Raw genomic sequence first — 24,601 nt, 5'->3', positions numbered from 1 at the left:
CTAGACTGTATCTTTCATCTGAGGATTAATCACCAGATCTTTCAGAGCCATCAAAAACCCACTGATGTTTTCTGTAAACAGCTTCCTCAAACTATCCCAGCAGAGCTGACATTGGGCCAGTCTGGCAAGGAAAGCTGTGCCGAGCCCGTCACTCCATCAGCTCCTGGGAGAAGAAGGAAGGGAGGGCACAGAGCCTGAGTATGGGAGAGGATTAATTGCATGACTTTGATCTCCTGCCGATGATAAAAGCAGTTCTCCTACTGCAGCGGGATAGAAGCCTGCTTTCAGATGAGAAAGGAGATGCATGTATTGAAAAAGGCTAGTGCAGCTCTCAATTAGGTGTTACCTGTGGTGTAATGGCTATCTGGCAGTCCTCTACAGGTGGCTAGGAGGGGGATGTTTAGAAAGAAATTGTTACGCTGAAATGTTGAAATCCTTCTGGCTGCAGAAGATTCATTGGGTGTCTCTACTTGGCACCATGTAGCTACACTTGGAGATGTCAGCTAACTCTGACCACTGCTAGCCCCAGTTGTAGCTACCTCCACTCTCAGAAGCTTTTTAGCCAGGTCAGGGCATTGCTCTGCATCCAACTTTCCCACATAGTCCAAATGACTATGCACAACTCAGCCCCACAGACAGCTTGCACAAATGCTGATCTCTGTGGAGAGGTACCTTCGGAGGCCCTGTTTTAGAAGACCACTGCCTTTTCAATGGGATATGGACCAGAAATGGCTATCAGGACACCAGGCTAGCTCCCCTCGTCTGCCGAGCTCCAGCTTGCACCCATGCACCCTGCAGGAAATTCAGCCTTCTCTATGCTGCAGGCAAAACTTTCACCCCAGTGGGAGTGCAGCCCTACAAAGCCATGCTCCAAGGCTGCTGTGTTTTATGGTACAACAAGCGACACGGGCAAAATCTGAACATTTGCTAATGAGACCTCACCTCTAAGCCAACCCTTTAATTCCCATCTTAGACAAAAAAAAGCTCTCTCGGCTATGAGTCATCCCCTATCCATCTCTCTCTACAGTCAGGTAATTTGCATGTGAAGAGTGATAAGTTTGTCAGTCCTGTAAGAAACTCATGAGCTGATCTTATCTCTTGGACAGTTTCTGGAGGTCTCTTCCTTAAACCCTGAGCTTGGAGGTTGTTTAAGGAGCTGCTTCCAAGCCTGATGAGGATTCAGTTATCCATTGTTTTACTTGCATGTCACCGAAAAGAACAAATTATCACCTGCAAACATTGGCATGAACTGAGCAGTTTATATCCTTATGTTTACAGTATCTAAAGAGAAGTCATCTGCTACTACTGCCAGAAGGAATATCACAGCTTGTCTAAACTTCAGGGCTGTAGGCAGCTTATTGGAAACCCTGTCATATTTTCATTCTGCAGATGAGGGCATGATAGTTGCTCCGTTAAGTAGAATAAAAATATAATCTTTGGTCTCAGCCTGATAGTGTAGCATTGGAAGATGAACTGCTGGTCTTTCAGTTCCTGGTCAATCACATCAGTGCAGGGTTGTATTCAAAAAAAGGGTTATCCCAGTGCAGTGCAAATACATTTGAACAGGAGAAAAGAGAAAGCACTGCGAGTATCTGAGCAATATAGTGCTACTAGACTACTGAGGCTTATTCTGGATTTTTAGTTAGGACACGTCCTTTGTTTTTCAAATGCAGTAAATGCATCTCTTCTTTCACTACCTAAAGGAAATTATCACAAAAAGACGCAGAAATATTTCAGTTCTTGAAATGCCAGAGATCTCTATGATCCAGATTGCCAATACTCCTTCCACGGTCAATCCCAAATCCTATGACAGTAGAAGAGTTTGAGTAGGCAGAGCTGCTTATCTGTGATGAAGCATTATTCAATGATAAACATTGAAGTTTCAAGAGGAAACCACAGAGGCTGCTGCTCTTAGTCATATGATTTGAGCAAAGGACAGGATAATCTGTATGTGTCAGGAGTTCTTCCAGCACTCAGATGAGAAGGGAGGCTCCTACATGCAAAGAAGACTGTGATCTAGACCTCTTCTCTTCTATCCCACACTGTCAGCAAAGAATAAATAAGTCACATCGGCACTGAAATAAGCCAGAGCACGAGAGGGCCAGAGATCAGTCTGGGTCTCTTCTAGGCAAGGCGCTCCTGGTAGGAGCCCCTTGGCAAAAGGAGGAGAGGAGGAAGCTTGTTCTCATCCTGTGTGCTAATAGGAATTAAGGTCCTGATTTACTGTTACAACAGATACGTCTACACCCAGAATAACCCTGCAGAATAGCCCTGGATAGTTATTCAGGGCACAGTGCCACACTACTGCAAGTAACCTATTTCTGGTCCTGGAGCCTGCTTGTTCTGCTTTTGATCCAGTATCTCGACACAGGGGTGGGTTGGCCAGTGGAGACATAGCCAGCAAGGCCCCTTGGCTTTTCCTCCTGAGGCCTTGCAAGGAAGCAGAAAGGGCTGTGAAGACTGTCCCTCAGCAGGGCTTGGCTCCTCCAGCATCCCTGAACTACCACAGAAGGGCTCTAAGCTCTTCCAGCTCTCAGTTCCCTAAAGAGGGTGGAGAAAAAAAGAGGGAAAATAAATGAAAGGCTAATGAGAAGAAGGAATAAAACTGTGCAGTGAGATGAAAGCTTTCTGCCATCGGCGATGGAATGTCTCCAGCCCAGCCTGGCAGCTGGTGCAGAGCAGTGTTTGTGGGAGACAGAGAGAGACAGAGAGAGAGAGAGAGACATGGAGAGATGGGCGGATAGTAGGGCTTGGGGTATTCTTTTGCTGGAAAGGTTTTCAGCTTGTTTTGTGCAGGGTTTGCAGTCCCTGGTGTGAAGGGGGTTCCAGTCCAGACAGGACCAGGAGGAATTGGGAGGCTGTGGCCCAAAGAGTCAGGATGAAGCCATTCATCCAACTGAAAGGCTGTTTGGAGAATCCTTTTACTTTGGACTATTCATCTCCAGCTCTTATCTAGTGCTTGTTCTTCTGATCCTTCTCCTGCTGTGTCAGTGTCCATGGGCTTCCCCAGGACGCCTGTAGTTCCCAGCATTTCTCTGCATGGAAGGACATCCAGAAACAGCCTGGTCTTTAAATCTGAGGGATCATTGCACTGCTGCTCCCCAAGCCAACATACCACAGGCTCCAGCTGAGCATGGAGTAGTGCAAAGCAGGGTCCGAACAAAAGGGGAGGTGGTAGGAGGGGAGGGGAGGGGAGGGGAGGGGAGGGGAGAGGAGGGGAGGAGAGGAGAGGAGAGAGAGGAGAGGAGAGGAGAGGAGAGGAGAGGAGAGGAGAGGAGAGGAGAGGAGAGGAGAGGAGAGGAGAGGAGAGGAGAGGAGAGGAGAGGAGAAGGTGAAATGGAAGCAATAGTGAGACAACAGAAAGAGGATTTCAGAAGAACAACCTCTTCCCTTCTCAGGCTCTTGTGAAAGCCCCGATGCCTGCAAACCTGATTCTGGCTATTTTAACTATCTTAGATTTTCTTCCCTGCAGCGAGGGCAGGGGGCCAGCAACCTCCACCCCAGCCCTGCTCTTGCCAGCAGAAGTTATTATTATTTTTTGTTCCCTGACAACAATGCACTGTTAATTCTGCTGCTCCTGTTCCAACATGACCAGCTTTCCTCTCTCCCCTTTCCAGGCAGCAAGCAGGAGAATTACAGACAATCCTTTCCCATTGCTGTGTGTAGATAGCCTGCAAGAGCAGAACTTGTGCCTGTCTGTATGCAAGCAACAGAAGGGATAATTTCTGGACCTTCAGGTGAATGCAGAGCTTGGCTAATTGGCCAAGTGCAATTAGGACCTTTGGCAGTTTTGTTCAGTTTCTGTAGGACTCAGCAGAAACCTTCAGGGCCACATACAAGAACACAAATAAAAGACACCCACTCAATTGCAAGTCCCGTGGGACGGGCTAGCTGGTGTTTTCCAGAGGGGCAGGGACTGCACTGATAACTCGCACATGTGCACATGCACACACAAAACACTCTCATTAAAAATTAAACGTGCACTTCCCAGGTCCTTGTAGGGGGCAGCAGAAAGAACCGAGGAACTGTTTCCCCAGGCCACGAAAGCTGACGGCAGTTCCCCTTTAATAACAGTTTCCACTTCCATTTTAGCCCTCTGGCTTCACAGGGTGTATAACCAAGTAGCAACAAATAAAAATATGCATTAATTCCAGCTGGCTTCTCTCGAGCACCACGTCTGATCCCCGTCTCCCTGTCTCTGGGTGCTCAGCTGCCGTGTGAACACTGCTGGCAGTTTGTGCATCTTGGCAGCCGCACAGCACCACGGCTCCATACAGAAGTTAGAGTGATTAACCGTTAACCACAAGAGCTTTCTGATCTCAAGGCAGAGTGGTAACTGGCTCTGGAGAGGGGAACTGGGATCCACGATTGGGCACAGGGTAAGGGACAGAGGGAGTTTGCCTGGGGTCAGGAGGAGAAGCCAACCCTTTGACTTGTGGTTCAACAGATAGGAAGCTAAACCCAAAAATGCCACCTGGTAAGACTCCCAGCTGGGATATGGTACAGGTCTGTGACAGATAGTAGAGGCAGCTCTTACTCCCCGGGAGATCTGAGCATCTTCAGTGTTACAGACATTTAAGATAGTCATTAAGTTCCAGTTCATCTGCCTTCACTACAGTCCTTCTCCAGCTCTAGAAAGCTCAGCTACGATCCTGTTTTCTTTCATTTTTATCATTAGGTCATGAAAGAATTTCAGGGTGTGGCCAGGCAAATTCAAATAATCACTTCAGAGTCATTTAAGTTACCTTCCATCAGCTGGCATGCAGTAACCAAGTGCAAACAAGGTATTAGTCTGTTGCAACTGAATTTTGCAATCCGATAGACTAGAAATATCCCCAGTGTGCACACAGGTATTGGGTGGTTCCATGTCAATATCTACCTATGTGTCCTATGGGCTCGTTAGACCAAAATTATGAACCATCCCCTGAGGTAGCTGGAGTTTTAGGCTTTGCTCCCCTGTCCTAGCCAACCTATTGGCAATGTGGACAGGACCATCAGAGATCTCAGTGAACCGCTGCTGCAATTCCTTCTTTAGGCCCCCATCAAGAGAGCATTTCCATGCATATCAAGAGTTTTGCTGCTGTTGGAGCCCTGCAACCTCCCACGAGCCTGGGAGAGGTTCAAAAGCTCCTCAGCCAGCATGCTCTCAGGCCACTGCTGAGTCCTCTTCACCTGCTGAGATGTCAGAAGGAAGATTAGGGAGAAGAAAAAAAAATCCATGACATACATGCAAACAGAGTCTTTCAAATCATCTTGTCATAACACATTAAGGAGTGTTGATTTATGATTGTAAAGGCATCAAATAAATGTTTAGTGCAGTGGCTGGTGCCAAATACGAATAATCCCAGAGAACAAGTGGAAACAGTTAACAATAGTCTTGTTCCAAGCAGCTGCTCCTTGCTCCCTCCTTCAGCTGCCTGGTGTTTCCTGCAGCCATTTTCTCCTGCCTATCATGCTCAGACAGCAATGCACCAAAGTATGATACAACTGAAAACAATACTATTAATTAAAACTTTCTGGCTTTCGACCAGAAATGAGAGTTGAGATGGGTTCGCGCAACTCTGGCAAGTTTTTCAGGATGTACAAGTGCACGTGCTCACACCACTGCAGATGCACGCTGCCTCCCATGCAAAGCATTTCCCAGAGTAGCATGAGCCTGTATCACTGCTTGAGGTGGTCAGGAAAATTCACCCTGCCTTTCGTTTGTGCGAGGAAGCAGGACTTCCCTTCGCGAGGAATAAACACCGTGATAACAGCGACCGCTGGGAGCAGGAGATGCGGGGAACGGACAAAAACACTCACAGGTGTCAGACTTGAGGACTGTCAGAAAATCATGCATTATATATACAATTTCCATCATCTGTAAAGCGGTTGTGAAAATGGTCTAGAGCTGCTTTTCCCCAAAGGTGAAGAGTCAAGGCACTTGATAAGGACTATTACCAAAGCAGACGTTGGAAACACAAGCCTCAACTCCATCCTTTCCACACTTGCATCTACTCAGCTTAATCACTGACAGGCCAAAAAGAGGCAATTATGATGATTTTGTTTAAACTCCAGTTTATTACAGCCACAGTTCCTCCCTCCTGCATCCAACCTATTCCCTGCTGTTAAACTAGTTTGTATTTTTTAAAAATCCCTCAAATCTTGCAATTGTTAGAGGATTTATCCTGTCTTTCAGCAAGGCTTAAATAATATACCAACATTATTATCACCTTATTTTTAGCCTGAATGCATTTGTTCTAGTGGTAGAATAGAGGGTATTTCCCAAGACGGAAGACAAACTTTTGTCAAAACACTGTAAATTACAAAGAGCAAGGTTCAGCACAGGGAAAATGGAAGTCAAGACTTCTTAAGAAGCCAGTGCATGCAGAATGTTTCCTACTGAGATGCATAACAAAAATTTTGTTTTCACAGTCCTGCAGCCTTTCTCACCAAATGCTTTGACAACCCTCAACTGATGTAGGCATCTGGTAGGTGTCCCCCTCCTCTGTGGTCTGTAATCAGAGGAGTGAGAGCAGCACCTCCGCACAGGGATTCACACTGGAAATGGACAACTTGCCCTCTGGGGGTATCTGTCTTTCTCCTCCGATCACAAAGGGAACCTGAAACAGGACGGGCAGACAGACTGATGTGGGGCACACAGGGATTTGATCAGCCCTGGCTTTCCTCGGACACCGAGTCTTGGAGCTCAAAGGGTTTCTTTCTTGGCAGGTCTGATTTCTACGACTTCACGGCAGCTGGATCGAGAATACAAGGCTGAACATATCCTAGAGGTGGGTAATGATGATTGTAATTAGCTTTATTTACCTACAAGTGTATTAAGTTCTCAAAGAGCTTTCCTTGCAAGTTGGAGCACAGAGAAAGAATCTCATCCCATCAGCTCTCAACTGCTGGGAAACTTAATTAAACGGTGTGTGTTGCCCTAAGAGACAGCTGCAGCAGTACTGCGGGGTTTATTATTTCCTTACTGAAGACTGGCGCAAAAGGCCTGTTCTGGAAGCTGTGGGAATGCAGGAAGAGGACTGGAATTGTCCTCTAGCAGGATGGATAATAAGTTATGGGGGAAAAAGCAAGCCAGAGAAATCCACCCTCATTTATCTCATTGTATCAAACATTGCTGTGTAGCTTTGTGTTACTGGCCCCCATCCTTAGCTACTATGAGCTATGCGTATTTACATTAGAGGGATCTTGAGGTGTTTCAGTCTATCAGTGTGATTGAGGATAATACATTTCTCTCTGCAATGCAACATGCTGGGAGCGTGCACAGGCACAGCGAAGTGAGGATGGGTGATAACTTGCCAAGCCACTGCAATACAAATGTTTTCAGTTTTGTGACCCCTAATGATCAATCTGACCCACTGCCCAGAGCAACTGCAAGCAGGAGCCCTGCAGAGGGGTGTCCCCGTGCATGCCCAAGCCTTGCACAGTGCCAGCTACAGCCACCAGATTTTACCCTGCAGAGAGGAGCAATGCCTCTGAAAATGTTGAGATACAAATGCAGATCCACACAAAAACCCTAGTTTAGTCATTGCCCATGAGGATGAAGGCTGGCTGCTCATGTCCTAGGTCATGACAAAGAGCTCTGTCACCTACTCCCTTTGCTTGCTGGCAGGTGGCTGTTTCCGACAACGGAGAGCCAGCCCTGAAGTCCACCAGCAGAGTTGTGATACAAGTCCTGGATGCCAACGACAGTCCTCCCAGTTTCCCCCACAAGCTCTTCATGGTGCAGCTCCCCGAGAGAGACGCCTCGGAGACACCACTGCCAGTCTACAGGCTGATCGCTTCAGACCGTGACCAGGGCCAGAACAGCCAGATCACCTACACCATCGAGGAGGAGGAGGAAGGGATATTCACCATCAACCCCACAACCGGCATGGTGTTCTCCAGGAAAGCTTTTCCTGCCTCCGAATACAACATACTCACGGTGAGAGGAGAGGGAAACAGAGAGAGCCAATGGGAAGAGATGGGTGGGGAGGGAAAGAGAGGAAAGGCTGCAGAAACAGAAGAGATAAAAGAGGGAAAGAGATGGAGAAAATGCAGCAGTGGCAGGAGAACTTGAATGAGACAGACTTGGGTTACAGGGAGAGAAACTGGGAGGGAATGATGGGAAATGCAGAAGATAAGAAGCTATTAAAAATGGAAGATAAATTTAAAATTAACTGTCCAACCCACTCTCAGAGATGAACACAGTGATCCATGACCCCATATGGATGTGGACCCAAACCTGAACAGTCTTTGGGTTTCAGCAGTGCCTCCATTTGGCAGTCTGATCAGGCCACGGGTTTGGATATAGGTTTAAAGTTCTCCCACACTCTGTGGGTCCTTGCAACGAGGCTTGTGATCCAGGTCTCTGCTGTGGATTGAGATTGGCAGATTTGCTTGATGGTCAAGAGGAATTTGGGTTGCACAGCTCTACCTTGGAAGCAGCCAGAGCATGGGCCACTAGGTCAAGATTTGTTTTGTGGGATTTTGGGTGCACTTGGACCTGAAACTCCTGGTGGGTGGGAGAAGCAGCTTCCCATGGGGCTCCCACGGGCTAAACCAGCCTTCTCCCTGACTGCATGTGCATTTCCCGGCAGGTGAAGGCAACAGACGGCGGCAGCCCACCACTTTCCTCCCACGTGCGGCTTCACATCAGCTGGGTCACCCGGCCTGGCCCTTCCTCAGAGCCACTAGCTTTCGATGAGCCCCATTTTAACTTTGCCGTGATGGAAACAGATCCTGTAAACCATATGGTGGGAGTGATCAGCATTGAAATGGGCCCCAGCCAAGTGTGGTTTAATATCACAGGTGAGACACAGAAATTAAACCAGGTCAGCAGTGTCTGGGAGCGTTTGCCCCAGCTCCCTGGGCTTTCAGCACTCGCATGCCTGAGCTAATGAAGTTGTTTGCTTTAGGTGTAGGTGAGCTACAGGGAAAGCTCTCTCACAGACACCAAAAGGCTTAAACAGCCATAGACAAAGCTGCCCGTCCAAGGGCTCCGGTGCCAAGTGCAATTATCTAACACACTTTTTAAATGACATTCTGGGACTTGCCAGTGTTTGAGGTGTTCTCCGATGTCGCGTGAACGGCAGGGTATGCCAGTCCCAGCTCCTCCTGGGAATCGAGTGACACTGTTAGTTGTGGTAAAACAGCCTGCAAGGATCCAGGTGTCTGGCTGGGTCTTGCAGACACGCCCCATCTCTCCCTCCCTGCTGAGCCCATAGTCTCAACAGGGAGCCAAGAGGGAAGGATTCCTCAAAGAGCTGGTCTGACCGAACTGGTGGGCCTCTCCCTTCCACCTCACGGCATCCCAGGGATGACTTAGACATGAAACGTGAAGAAGTTCTAGGGCGTCCTCTAAGACACATGATGCTAGGGCAGAGGGCATGTGGGCTGTCACCCCAGGGGACTCATCAGGCAGCGCGTGTGCAGAACTGGTCCTACGAATGAGGGCCAATTGTGCTCTTGTAATTTGGTGTTTTGAAGTGGTGCCCCAATCTGTCTTGCACAGCCTTTCCCTGACACTGCCTGCAGGGCTTGCCCTCGTCAGACAAAGCCTTAATTGGGCAAGTGAATAGTTTTTCCCGTTACTATGTTAGGGCAGGGATAATGGTGTATAAATACAATTAAGCAGCAAGAGATACAACGCTACAAGGAGCAGACAAGATCAGTGCAAGGCTTATCTAGCATTAGTAGTGTCTGCTTGGGTTTGCAGAATCAATGGTATAGTTCTCTGAATGTTATCCCATCATTTCCCTGCTGAGTACTTGCCTGTATGCTTGACCTCGTCTTTGCCAGTTCCTAGTGCACCAAGTGCTACTTAGGGCTCTCTTGGTTTCTATACTGGTGGAAGAGGACAGGATTTCGTTTTCCCTGCTAGGGAGGCAAAGCATCACAGTAGCTGGCAACCAAGCGGGTGATGCAGAGATCCAGGAGCCTTTAGCACCTCATTCAAAAACTCGCCTTTCCCAGTCCGCAAAGGCTCTCTCACTGGGATTGATGGTGTCTGCAAAAACTCTGACAAAGCGGCATCTTTCTTCGTCTCTTTCCTTTCCTGGGCTTCCTCTTTCCCTTTGGCACCATGCAAAGGGAGCCCTTCCCTCTTTTCTCAGGGAAAGGTATCCATGGGTCTCTCTTTTCCTCTGTCTCTGCTTCTTTCTGTCTCCTTCCCAGCAGGAAAATGGTGGTCCAGATGACTGGCAACCACTGCATTTGTCCCGCAAGGGAAGATGTGTAATTTAACAACCAGCCAAGATTTTCCCAGCCGGTAAGAGAATAAAGCAGAATCCAGAGCATCCAGTAGCCGGGAAGGGAGAAGTTGAGACCTGGGATAAATCGCAGAAAACTGCTTCTAACCTCTCCGTATCTCAGAACAGCATAGCGGTGTTTCACATGCAATAGAGAACTAACAGGCCACAGGCAAGCGAGGCGTGAGAAAGGAGGCTGAACAGCAATAGCGTGAGGGACAGCCTTCTGCTGCTGAGCTGCTCAGGCCTGCGGTTCCCTGCACGACGCAGCCATCTGGGTTGGTGGCAACAGGCTCTGCTCACCCTGGAAGCACCGTCTGCCTCCCCAGCTGTTCAAGTATTGGGCTTCTTCAGGTAGCTCACAGGCTCCCAACCGTGGCAATGAAGACCATGGCTGATATGCCCACAGTATGACCTTGAATTGGAAGCCAGCAAGAGCATTGTTCAGCCCTGCAGGTCCCTGATCCGTGCTAAGCCTGTGATGCTGCATAGCTGGAGACCTTGTGCAAATAAATCAATGCTCAAATGTGCCTGTTGCAAATCTACCCAGGACATCATATGCATACATGCATCCTCTCCCTTTCTCTCCTCCTCCTCATTTTCTCTAATTCCCCTCACCTTTCCTTTCATACTCCTTTGTCACCATCTGTGACTACCTCTTTGTCTGGCTTCTCCATGTCCTCCCTGTCTCCTGTGTCCATCTAGCACATTTTGTATTGAGTTTCCAGATTTGGGGGAAACCTCACCTATGGCACTGTCCCCATTCTAGCTGTGGCCAAACAGGTACAGCTAGAGTGAATGCCTACACATCCCCATTCAAGGTATATTGCCTGGCATGCCACATATCTGTGGCTGGGCATGAGCTCCTTGTGTGGTTTGTGTATGATGTCTGGAGGGGAAATCCTCGTCCTTTGGAACTCCAGGCAGCTCCTGGAATCCCTTCCCCTGCAGAAGCTGCCAGCACCTGCAGTTTGCTCCAGACAGAAATCTGACTGTAACTGCCCCCCATTTTCTTTTCTCATCTCTCCCTTATCCCAGGTGGTGATGATGACATGGATTTTGACATTGAAAAGAGCACAGGCAGTATGGTCATTGCAAGAGCCCTCGATGCAAGGAAGAAGTCAAGCTATAACCTGACAGTAGAAGTCACTGATGGGTCCACTACCATCAAAACCCAGGTAATGTTTTTTTGGTTAGTAAAGACCCAATCTAGAGTGAGTATATGCCAAAGGGAATCTTTCTTCTGACTCCACTGAGCTCTGGATCAGGTGCCAGGCACAAGAATCTCCTTACACTGTGATTTTACATTACACAGTGGCCCAAGTCTTTTCTAAGTACCAAGCTAAGATTTTTTTTTATGTTGTTGGAAACACAAATGGTCTAGGAAAGCCCGGGCCTTTCCCGTTGATCACAGCCAGCACACAAGGACACATCTACACCACCAGCCAAGCTGGGGTGGCAGTTCACACTCTCAGACCTCAGCTTGCTCTCAGCTGCTCAGGCTGAAGTACAATATGGCTGGGACAACGTGCTAAGACATAAGGGCAATACATATGCAGTTAGATCAGGCTTGGGTCCATGGTACCATGTCAAGGGGTATTCCTGGGACTTGTTAGCCTGTGTAAAGCCAGCACAGACGCATCTGAAAGAGGTGAGGTGAGGCCCTGCCCTGTGCTGCTCCAACTGCGTGGAGCATTGATAACATATCAGCACTGAGGTCCATAGGGCTGAGTTGCCACATGAAGAGCAAGCACTGGTGAAAGGAGGCACACTGCTCTCAGGCATGTCTCTGAGCCCCAGTTAAAATGGCTGCTGAGATTTGCCCATCTTTACCTACCCTCAGAAGGGGTATTCAGGGCTTGATCTTTCACCAGCCATTTTCTCCACACACAAGAAGCATCCAAAAATCCAACCCTCGCTGCACAGGAAGACCTAGAACGTGAGTCACCCGTCAGTGACACTTTTCGTGGGAAATTCACTGCGGAGGTTTACAGGGGATGATGAGTGAGGAACACTACCATTCCTGTGAAATGCAATGCTAACGGACAGCTATCTATCTCAACTATCTTCAAGTATTGTTCCAAATAAACAAACAAAGCCCCACCTTGCCTGGTGTGCGTTCCCTGCCACCTTGCATCTCATCCCTACGTTTATTTTGGCACTCGAGGCTGCTAGCAGATGTCAAAAAACCTGCTTGTGCAAAACATCCATGGCATGTTCAGGTTTGCTAAAGGAAGCAAATTATTAGACTTGGTTGGGACTTCCTAAGATGCAGTCAACACTTCAGTAGGGGGGGCAGGACAGTCAGGGTAGGAGACCAAACAGAAGAAACTAGGTGACTTTGCAGGCAGGATTCAGGCAGGCCATTCACAGGGGTTTGCTGTTAAATGCAGAGGGAAGATTGGGCTAAAAAGTGTAAACCACAAACTTTGCTTCTGCATACCTTCTCCACACGTGTTGCTCTTTAGATAGGCCAGCCCCTCCCTTCCTTTACCAAACATCCCCGGTCTCTCAGCTTTCTGGTGTGAAATTAATGAGTGCTGGTGTGGAGGCACCAGCCAGCAAAGCTGGCACCGTGGCTGAGTGACTGCTACTTTTCACAGCAGGCTGTGACAGTTTCCCTGTGTGCCAAGTGCAGGCACATTCAGTCTGAATGGCTTGCCAGATTGGAGAGATTAAAAAAACTGAGAGGAAGCAAACTGAAAATCACTAAGGGAAGGCACAACAGGAGTTCCTTGGGGAGAAGGACAAAAGGGCTCCCAGTCACCATGGACGGCAAAGCCCCAAGAGTTGGAGAGCTGTGACAGTTACAGGGCTCAGAGCATTGCTACACCCAGGAGGGGTTGGTAGCTGAGATTTTACATGGCTCCATAAGTCAGGTTGCTCCCACGTCTCTGCTGTCCTCACTGTGCTGTCTTCCCCACAGGCATTTATCCACGTCATTGACATCAACCAGCACCGTCCCCAGTTCCTGGAGAGCCATTATGAGGTGAGGATTCCTGAAGATACCCCTTCAGGGAGGGAAATCCTTCAAGTCAGTGCAACAGACAAGGACAAAGGCAAGGGGCTCATCTACACCATCCATGGAAGCGTGGACCCCAAAAGCACAAGACTTTTCCAGTTGGATCCAAGCAGCGGGGTCCTCACAACAGCAGAAGGCTTCAGTTCCCAGCCCATGCCACAACACATCCTAACAGTGATGGTGAGTCCCAGCCAAACCCTGCTGAATCCATCAGCTTCTCCGGGATATATCGGTCACTGGAGAAATTCAGACTGGTTCTAGTCTTTGAGGGAGGATTTGTCTAGGACAGCAGGGAAGAGGAAAGCAGCATGTTAACATTTACTATATAACCATCCTGGATAAATCTAGGTAACACCCTGCTTTCCTCTAACCATGGGCTGAGCCCATCACCTGCTAATTTCATTGGAGGGCCACTGGTTCTTGTACAAGAAAGCACAGTGGATAACTGTTAATGTTTGGTTTCAACTCCAAGGCTGAGTTTTGGCGCCGAAACTTACAGGCCCATTCCCACCCAAGGGGTTAGTACCACTGAAACACACCACCCTCTGTAAGAGTCCTGATGAGCTACTTGGAAGCCTGGTGCAGGAAAAGCTGCCTACTCCCTGATGTGATCATACCTGCTCTTCCTCTGTCATTCAGGTACGAGACCAAGAGGTCCCCATCAAGAGGAACTTTGTTCGGGTCATCATCCATGTGGAGAACTGCAACCTTCACGCTCCACAATTCAGCAGCATCCATTATGAAGCAGAAGTGCTGGACGCAGCAGTGGTGGGCACAGAGGTTATACAAGTCAGAGCCCTTGATCAGGACCAAGGAGCCAATGCTGAAATCCACTACTCCCTTCAGGCAGGTGAGAGCCATGCAACAAGAAAGTTTAGGCTATGAACATGCCTGCATTTCTATGCTCTAGCTAGTGGCCAGACAGTTGACCAGCTTTCTCTACCTGTTGCAAAGAACAGTAAATGGCTGCAGATTGCTAAAATGTGATTTTTTTCCTATCCAGAGAAAATCTAGAGCAAGCAGGTAATTTCCAGAATATAAAAATTTCCGCATTATGGAAAAAGCATCCTTCCTTAGGAAGACAGTTCAATGTTGAGTCACTGGTCTAAGAAAAAAATGTGACTGGATGAGTTAGAACAACTTAAAATCTTCTCTTCCCATCTATGGGAACTGAGGGAGAGATCTTTGTCCAGTTGTTAGGCAAAAGTACTCCCATCCCACAGCAGTCATCATCACTTCCACCAGTTCTACCAAGAAATACATCCTTGAGGAAAGGTGAACACCCTCTCAGCATTAGTTGATGGTCTTTTTGGGTCATACAAGCTCAGTGGGCAAGTATTTTATTATTCACTCTAGACATTAAAACTTAAATAATTATGGCTGTGCCACACTGCCTATTTAGCAGGTAAATTCTTTGCAGGAGACAAACCATCCTTTGCTCCATCTTTCTCACTGCAATTTAGATCAAGGACTGAGGAATTTAATTGCTTCTGAAGTATTGGTAATTATAAGCATGACAGGGCTTGAAGCAACTAGTACAGTCTGTGCTACCATGTTCTGCACACGAGGCAAAAGCTTCAAGCACATGCTCTACCACCACTAAATACGCTCAAATTAGAAGGGTATTTATCTCTAATTTACATTTTGATTGATTTAAAAGTTAGCTTGTAGATTTCAATGGGTTCATTGTTCTTAGAATGAAAATTATTTAGAAATTAATGAAGATTGTTGTCTCCCAGTGAAAGAAACAGATGTTAATTAGGTCTGAAATCAGGAGCATCTATGGAAAAGAGGTTCAGAAAACCAAAACCAATAGGGTGTCTGCATTCTTCATTTTGTAATTTCTCTTCTTGCAGGTAATGGGGAAGGTTTCTTCAGCATCGACCCGTATTCTGGAATTATTACAGTTGCCCAGAAACTGGACCCATCCAGGCAGGAGCGATTTACTCTTATTGTAAAGGCAGAAGATCAGGGGTTCCCCCAGCTTAAAGATTCTGCTACAGTACACATCCGCATTAGACCCTCTGATCGAACCCCTCCAAAATTTCCAGAGGCCGAATACATCACAGAGATCAGTGAATCCACTGCTGTTGGCTCTCCTCTGATCCAGGTTTCAGCCACAAGCTTGTCACCAGTCAGCTATGAAATAAAAGATGGAAATGGAGATGGAGTGTTCTCCATGAACTATCAGTCAGGCCTTATTTCCACTCAGAAGAGCTTAGATTTTGAGCAAGTATCTTTTTACCAGTTGAAAGTCCGTGGCACCAACATGGCTGGAGCATTTATGGACACAATGGTACTTATCTATGTCATAGATGAGAATGACAATGTGCCCATCTTTGTTAAGCCTTCCTTTGTTGGCTGGATCATGGAGAATGCTCCATCACAAAGCATGGTTCTGGATGAAAGCAATGCTCCCCTCGTGACCCATGCAACAGATGCTGATCAAGACTCCAATGCTCTGCTGGTCTATGAGATTTTGGAACCGGAGGCACTGAAATATTTCACAGTAGATCCCAGCACAGGGACACTTACCAGTCGTGCTGATATAGACTATGAGCTCACCCCAGTTTTCCACTTCAGTGTACATGCACATGACAGTGGAAGTCCCAGCTTATTTGCATCCAAGCCAGCCAAGGTCACAATCCATGTTAAAGATGTGAATGATTCACCTCCAGTCTTTTTCAAAGACACTTATGAGCTTTCTGTCTTACTACCTGCCCACACAGGGATGGAGCTTTTGTCAGTGCAGGCAAAAGATGCGGATTCGGAGGTGACCTACAGCATTGTGGAAGGGAACCTTGATAATGCTTTCTATATTCATCCACTCACAGGTCTCATCTCCATTCTTAACGCTACTGGCCTGCGAAGCTATCGTGAACTCACGGTCAGAGCTGGTGATGGCTTATATAAGAGTACTGCTCTGGTTAAGCTAAATTTAACTAAAGCACAAGGTACTGACTTAAAATTTGATCAAGACATATATACAGCAACTGTGATGGAGAATTCTACAGATGAGAAGACCCTCACCATTCTTGGGGTCAAGGGATATCAGCTAAATGAACCACTTCTCTATTCGCTTTTGAATGGAAAGGAAAGATTCAAAATGATCCAGGCATCTGGAGTACTCCAGACCAAGGGTGTGAAATTTGACCGTGAAACACAAGACGTGCATGAGGTAGCTGTGGAAGTGAAGGACAGTAGGAAACCACCAAGAGTGTCCCAAGCCACAGTCAAGGTTTATGTAGAGGATGTCAATGACAATCCACCGCAGTTTGAGAACGTGCCATATTACACCTCGGTGCAGGACGGCACAGAGCCAGGTGACGTACTTTTTCAGGTGTCAGCAACAGACAAAGACATAGGGAATAACGGAGCCATTACCTACTCATTTGCAGAGGACTACAAATACTTTTGGATTGACCCCTCCCTAGGAGACATCTCACTTAAGAAGCCTCTTGATTATCAAGCTTTAAATAAATACAACCTCCGAGTCATTGCTAAGGACAAAGGCGAGCCTCCCCTCCGTGCTGAAGAGGAGGTTGTGATCAGCGTGAGGAACAAATCCAACCCTCTGTTCCAAAGTTTGTACTACCGAGTGAAGGTGCCAGAAAACATCCCCTTGTACACACCTATCCTCCACATACAGGCTCGCAGCCCTGAAGGCTTGCGCCTCATCTACAACATTGTGGAAGAAGACTCCCTGAAACTATTCAGCACTGACTTCAAAACTGGCGTCCTTACTGTCACAGGCCAGCTGGACTACGAGCTGGAGACAAAACACACGTTCACCGTTAGAGCCACAGACACAGCGCTAGGATCCTTTTCAGAAGCCAGAGTAGAGGTGGAGGTAGAGGACATTAATGACAACCCCCCCATATTTTCTCAGGTCATCTACACAGCATCTGTCTCAGAGAGTTTACCAGCACAGACCTCTGTTGTCCAGCTCTTTGCTTCTGATAAGGATTCAGGCAGAAACAAAGTAGTCTCCTATCAAATCTTGGATGATGGTACAGATGCTACCAAGTTCTTTAATATTGATGCCAGCACAGGGCAAATAACAACGGCTCAAGCACTTGATTATGAAAAATATCAACAGTTTCGCATGAAAGTAAGAGCTGCAGATCATGGGATGCCTCCACTTAGCAGTGATGCCCTGGTAATCGTAGATGTGACAGACATCAATGACAATCCCCCTGAGTTCAGCCAGCTTCAGTATGAAGCCAAGGTAAGCGAAATGGCTACGTGCGGGCACATTGTGATAAAAGTCCAGGCCCTGGACCCCGATAGTGGAGACACCACCCGACTGGAATACGTGATACTCTCAGGCAACGACAATAGGCATTTCACTATCAACAGCACTTCTGGAATAATATCCATGTTCAACCGCTGCAAAAAGGACTTGGAGTCATCTTACAATCTCAGAGTTTCTGCTTCAGATGGAGTTTTCAAGAGCACTGTGCCTGTGTATATCAATACCACAAATGCCAACAAATACAGCCCCTCTTTTCGGCAGAACGTGTACGAGGCAGAGCTGGCAGAAAATGCCGAGATAGGTACCAAAGTGATTGAGCTGCTGGCTATTGACCCAGACGGTGGCCCATATGGCACCATAGACTATACTATCATAAATAAACTCGCCCATGAGAAGTTCTCCATAGACAATAAAGGCCATATCGCCACACTGCAAAAACTGGACAGGGAAAATTCAACAGAGAGAGTCATTGCCATTAAAGTCATGGCCAAGGACGGGGGTGGGAAGGTGGCATTCTGCACTGTCAAAATAATCCTTACAGATGAGAATGACAACCCACCTCAGTTCAAAGCCTCTGAATACACGCTGTCCATTCAGTCCAATGTAAGCAAAGGCTCCCCCGTCATCCAGGTACTGGCTTACGATGCTGATGAAGGTGCAAATGCAGATGTCATTTACTCCGTTGACTCCGTGGAAGATATGGCAGAAGACCTTGTGGAGATCAATGCTGCCACTGGGGTTGTTAAGGTCAAGGAGAGCCTTGTTGGTTTAGAAAACAGAGCCTTTAACTTCAAGGTGAAAGCTGAAGATGGCAGACCCCCTCACTGGAACTCCCTTGTCCCAGTGAATCTTCAGATTGTCCCCAGGGAGGTGACATTGCCAAGGTTTTCTGAACCCCTTTATACATTCTCCGCATCTGAGGATCTTCCAGAGGGATCAGAAATAGGGTCAGTCAAAGCTTTTGCAGAGGATCCCATCATATACAGCCTGGTGAAGGGAACCACTACAGAAAGTAACAAGGATGAGGTGTTCACCCTGGACGAACAAACAGGGGCTTTGAAAATCAAAAAGGCCATGGATCATGAGACCACTAAGTGGTACCAGATTGATGTTATGGCCCACTGCTCACATCAGGAGACTGAGCTGGTCTCTCTGGTCTCTGTGAACATCCAAGTGCAGGACGTCAATGACAACAGACCTGTTTTTGAGGCAGATCCCTACAAAGCTTTTGTCATGGAGAACATGCCATCAGGAACCACAGTCATTCAGGTGACAGCTAACGACCAGGACATGGGAAGTGATGGACAGGTGTCCTACAGTCTGGAAGCAGAATCTGGCAACCTCCGAGGACTCTTCACCATTGATGGTGAGAGTGGGTGGATCACCACACTAAAAGAGCTGGACTGCGAAGCTCAGGAGATCTATCGGTTTTATGTGGTGGCCACTGACCATGGCAAGAAAGCCCAGCTCTCTTCCCAAACCCTGGTGGAGGTCACCGTCTCTGATGAAAATGATAATGCTCCACAGTTCACCTCAGATTTCTATAAAGGATCAGTAATTGAGAATGCGGAGCCAGGGCAGGTTGTTGTCACACTGAGTACCATCGATGCAGACATCTCTGAGCAGAACCGGCGGGTCACATGCTACATAACTGGTGAGTTTTTCCTGACTTTAAATCTTCAGTGAGAAAGAATAGAGTATCGTCTCAAAGTAAGGATTTGATACCTTGTCTTACAGAACATTAATACAGAAATAGCATTATACTGACAGTCCTATCAGAAGCAGGAGATGAAGCCCGAGCTCTGTCATGAGCTGGACTCTTCAGTTAAATGAGTCTGGGGCATCCAAAACTCTTTAGTAACTAACTGCAGTGGGTGGAATTATCGTTATAATAACTATCTCACCACCAAATCGTCCTATTTATTTGGAAATAAATAAATAAATAAAATATATATAAGTAATTACACAGTACTGTAGATATAATTATTTAAACTTTCTTAACAGAGGAATAATTAAGACAGTGTAATTGTAATACCTATTGGAAGGACAGAAGCGGTGGTACAGCAGGAAGGAAGGTTTTTCTCACATAGATGCTGTGATCTGTATTTAAGTCCTTTAACCTAGCTTTTTCTCCTGCAAACAGTGCAGCCAGTTTACACATCACACATATGTATAACCTGTCTGTATTTTTTAATAACTATATATATGCACATAGGATGCATATAACTTTCTGGTATTAAATGTGTTTCCTATGAAGCCACTTTGACTCTGACTTAACAAGTAGACCTCACAAGGCTGCAGTTAACCACTCTGCACACAGGTGGATATTTGAGACTGTCATGTCAATCTTAGTGAGGGTTTTGGCTAACAAGAAATACTAAAGATGACTCTTGCATCCCTGAAACATCAGTTGTGCCAACTAAAATTAACCACTGCCGTAAAACAACAAAAAAGTTATACTGGAATGTTTGTTGAGCATCTGCACAAGTAGAAGCTTGATTTTACGGTACTTTTTGACCCCAAAGGGTCTTTCTCAGACCTGGAACAGATACTTCAAATTAAAATGTTTGTTCGTACTCAAATGAGGACCCTTCGGGGTCAAAACATTCAGCCAGATCATGCTGCAGCCTGTTATCTATTATTGTAACCATCCAAAACAGGGGAGGAATGCTGGTACTTTCAATTGGTTTATGGCATGCCTAGGTATTTGCAAGCCTTTGGGAGAAAAGAGTAAATCCATTTGTGTATTCGCATTTCTGCCATCTTGAAGGTAGTAGTAACTTCCAACTACTTTAAACCTGAGAGAATACACGCTTATGTTAGTGATGAATACATTACACATATAAACACAACTGCAGTGTAGCGCTGCAGCAAAAGAAAGGAGGAGGTGAACACAGAGCCTAGCTTCCCATTGTTCACGTGCACATTGATTTCAAACACACAGAAACTAAATCTGAGCATGGGCTGGAGTCTCCCAGCGTCAGAAGAAGGGCTAGAAGAGGTCTCATTGTGCCTCCAGATTCACAACCTCATCACTGCAGCACAAATGAAAGCAGAAAGAAAGTGAATTTAATTTACCTGGCTGTGCAAGGCCCTTCAGAGTCTAATACAAACAAGCCCTGCAGCCAGCTCTTTTCGTTGCCTCCCATTACCTAATGTGCTCCCTCCTTCTGCCCAACGGCATGGGTTCAGCAGAGGACACCAGCTTCTTGCCAGAAGAGAGGGATTCTCCAGGGCTAGCATCCACCCCATGAGCAGCATGAATCTGGTGGACCAGAGAGCCTGCCTAGTCTGGATTTACCCGTCTCCCATCATTTGGTTCCTACAGAATTGAAAAGTAGCCCCAGAAAGCGCAGCTATATATTAAACGCATCTATAGGTTAAAAGGAAATAAAACTATACATGGTACTGTAACTGTGAGATCCAACCAATGTCTGCAGGGTATTTGCAACTCTCAGATCCCTTTAGGAACATGCACCAAGAAAGACTGACACACTTTAGGAAGGTGAGACAGTGTGGTTTTGAGGCAATGAATATGCACGTCTGCAGAACATTACTGAGACGTTTTTGCAATGAGGAGTTGTTTCCCCGTTCCAGCCCATTCGTCTCCCCAGTGCATTATTCAGACAGTGAATAACAGAAACAGGCAGGGTATTTCTCAGCTGTGCAATGAGGTAGACCAAATGCTCCCCACCTGGCTGACACGACACCAGTGCCCTCTCTGCATCACCACTGCAAGTCCTTCAGCTCTCCTAAGGGACCGGCAGTGGACATATCTATATCCCCTTCCCTTATCGCTGCTGATTTTCAGCACTTGGTAAATGCCTTTTTTTCCTTGCCTCCTCCCCGCTTCTAGAAGGAGACGTACTAGGACAGTTCACAGTTAACCAAATCGAGGGAGAATGGACTATTTCCTCCAAGAAACCTCTGGACAGAGAAGATACAGAGAAATATCTCCTCAAGGTTATGGCCTCCGATGGGAAATTTCAGGCTACCACTGAAGTGGAAATTTTTGTTCTGGATATCAATGACAACAACCCTGAGTGTGGCCAGGTAAGACATCTGTTCTGGGACACTGGGGACATGAGGGGAGCAGCTGAGAAGGAGAAAACACAATAGCAAGGAAGAAAAAACAGAAAGAGCACGTTAAGAGGGTTTGGCTTGTCATAATTCTTCTCACACGATCCTGTTGCTTTGATTATGCTTAGCAATTTTAATTAAGCTGCATGTCAAGCAAGAACATTAAATCTAGCCTCCAAGCATGTTTGCCAGCAGTAAGTGAGCACCTAAGCATTATGAAGGATAATTTTTGGAGATAAACAATGCCAGGAAGCCTCCTGGGTAGGGGCATGTAAATTACTGAGTTTTATATCCTGCTAAGCTGAGAGATTCCCATCAGGAGATTTGTTATTGTAGAGAGCTGATCACTGGTATGGATGTTACCCATGGTGAGAAAGAACAGAAGTGGTTGCTTCCCAAAGGAGATTCAAAGGCTTGTGTGAAATGAGCTCGCTGGTCCCCGTCCACACCCCGGCAGCTGGCAATGTGAGGCACATTGTGTTCCCCTGTAAACCGCATGGTTTATCCTTCTCTACAAAGCTTCTGCTAGTCCATTCCTCCCCATACAAGGTGAAGGTATTTTGGAGAAGGCTCAGATGCCAATGGCACCTTCTGTCCTTGCCAGATATTCTACACTGGGAGGGTCTCTGAAGACGCTCTGCCGGGTCTTTTCATTTTGAAAATATCAGCAACCGACCCCGACGTCGGCAGCAACGCCCAGATAACATACAGCCTCCACGGCCCTGGCGCAGAGGAGTTCCGGCTGGGCCCACATACAGGTGAGAGCTGGGCAATGGGTTGCTTTTATCCTCTTCCTCACCTACTCCCAAGAAATGCCAGCTCCCGGAGTGGCTCAACACTTATCTCCTCTTGAGCAAACAAAAGGACTGTTCATTCCAGCTCCCCCAAGCTAGGAGGGGATGGCAAACAGGCAGGTTTATTGCAATACAGTATAGAGCAGAGTGAGCTCTGCGTCTTCCTGCTAGCTTTCTTTACAAATGTTGGCATTAGCATTGTTAAAATGAAGGGCAGACACTATTGCTAATAGCCAAGTCTCAAGGAGGAGTGATCAGCAAGTATTACAGTGCTGGCTTGAGCCAAAGACCCAAGTTCTAAAGTCTAAAAAACATCTTATTGGGTCTTGGGCAGTATATTTGCCCAAAGGCTTCCTCCTTTCCAGAAAGACATGATGATCATTCTAGAGATCATTTGGGGTTCATTACATGGCAGAAGGCTTAATGCAGCAGGGTTTATAAAGGTGTTTAGAAGTACAATTTATTTATGAGCACTTTTATCCCATGATGGCATCCCTCACATGAAGTTCAGCCCGACTTGCAGGACTTCCCGTGCCAAGCCCTGCCGGGGCACTGCCTGGCAGTGATCTGAGAATAGCCCCAAGCAATGTGGTGTGGACACATCACCGCTATTAGCTGGATTACAAACGGTGTTCAAACCCAGTTTGTTGTCTCCCATGGTTCATCCAGGAAGGCAGCGTGCTTGAACCTCTCTGAGCTCTCCTAGGCTGCAGTTGCAGAAGACAAGACCATCTCCTGTTCTTTCCAACAGGGGAACTGACCACGTCGGCACCTCTTGACCGTGAACAGAAACCTACATACCATCTTGTTGCCAAAGCGACTGATGGTGGAGGCCGTTCCTGCCAGGCTGATATAACGCTGATCGTAGAGGACACGAACGACAACGCACCAAGATTCTTCCCCAGTCACTGCGCCGTGGCCGTTTTTGACAACACCACAACAAAGACGCCCATCGCTGTGGTTGCTGCCAGGGACCTTGATGAAGGTGAGTCAAAATGGGATTTACATTTTAGTAGAGTTCATCTTTCACTCTGAATAGAAACCATTGAAACCTAGGGAAAGGCTGCAGCAATGGGCATAGATGATTGAATCTTGGCGAAGATGTGCCTGGATCTCATCGCTGACATGTTCTTGACTAGCAGGCTGGCATCAGCATTTCTGTGACCCTGTAGGAAGTGCAGTATCTGTAGAAACATGCAAAGACAGACTTCGAGGACACGCTCAGTAACTGTAACCATGATGCACAGTGCAAGCTGACACACGGTTTGTCTGGGATCCAAACTGGACAGAAATTTTACCAAAGATGGATCAAGAATGAGTGTAATAAGGAAAAAAGGAGCTTTAGATCTGGATGGTGTAGATTATATGGATGGAGAGGTCCTTCTGAAGACACAAAGATTCTCAGAAACATAGGTAAGGCTCCTAAGAAAGGAGCTTTTAATAAACCTCTCCAGCAAAGACTGAATTTACAATGACAGAGAAGCAAGATCATATTTATCTGCTTTAGAAGCAGATAAGAAGGGAAATTAAGTTTAAAAACAAGGAAAGTAAAAATGGGAAGCACTAGTAAATATAGACAGGTGATCCTGATGGATGATGGTGAGGATGGCTAGATGCCTGAACCTGCAGACGGACAGGGGCATACTTGATGTTCATACAGCCTCCATTTTCCCTAGAAATTTAAGGTCATTTAGGTACACATAGTCCTAATGGATTAAAATAATAGTAATTAAAACTGCAGCATTCCTACCTATGAATGAAATGCAGCCTGTCCCTTATCCTTCCAGGTCTCAATGCTGAGGTGGTCTATTCTCTCTCTGACTCCGCCAATGGACACTTTTCAATTGAGGAAACCACGGGGGTGATCCGTCTGGAAAAGCCTCTGAAGGATTCGCAGCACTCGGCATTTGAGCTGACAGTCTGCGCTACCGACCGGGGCACCCCGGAGCCCCTCTCTGCTCTTGGCACTGTCACTGTCTCCGTTGTGGATCTGAATGAATATCTGCCTGTTTTCCTGGCCCCTGAATACGTGGCCGTGGTAAAAGAAGACGTGGCTGTGGGTACAGAGGTCCTCAACTTGTCAGCATTGACAAGGGACAATGCAGAAAACACAGAGATCAAGTATGAAATTGTGAATGGCAACGACCATGGGAAATTTCAGCTCAACTCAAACACAGGTAGGATGGTCTCGTGCCCAGGCAGGTCCAGGTGGACCCGACAT

At 46.9% G+C, this 24,601-nt stretch overlaps 1 protein-coding gene across 1 annotated transcript in view; it reads left to right on the top strand.

The window, feature by feature from the left end:
- Positions 1-24,601, top strand: part of FAT2 (FAT atypical cadherin 2) — a 59,603-nt gene that overhangs the window by 17,086 nt on the left and 17,916 nt on the right. Inside the window, exons 4-14 of the mRNA XM_076350426.1 lie at positions 6,712-6,773; positions 7,613-7,924; positions 8,580-8,790; positions 11,268-11,425; positions 13,156-13,431; positions 13,891-14,101; positions 15,108-19,160; positions 21,363-21,559; positions 22,191-22,344; positions 23,132-23,365; positions 24,168-24,557. Of these exons, the coding sequence (XP_076206541.1) occupies positions 6,712-6,773; positions 7,613-7,924; positions 8,580-8,790; positions 11,268-11,425; positions 13,156-13,431; positions 13,891-14,101; positions 15,108-19,160; positions 21,363-21,559; positions 22,191-22,344; positions 23,132-23,365; positions 24,168-24,557 (6,258 nt within the window). The remainder of the gene's footprint in view (positions 1-6,711; positions 6,774-7,612; positions 7,925-8,579; positions 8,791-11,267; positions 11,426-13,155; positions 13,432-13,890; positions 14,102-15,107; positions 19,161-21,362; positions 21,560-22,190; positions 22,345-23,131; positions 23,366-24,167; positions 24,558-24,601) is intronic.

Source organism: Aptenodytes patagonicus, chromosome 12, assembly GCF_965638725.1.
Source record: "Aptenodytes patagonicus chromosome 12, bAptPat1.pri.cur, whole genome shotgun sequence".
Lineage (NCBI taxonomy): Eukaryota > Metazoa > Chordata > Aves > Sphenisciformes > Spheniscidae > Aptenodytes > Aptenodytes patagonicus.
The sequence above is the reverse complement of the archived record's forward strand: the minus strand, read 5'-3'. Positions and strand labels throughout refer to the sequence as shown.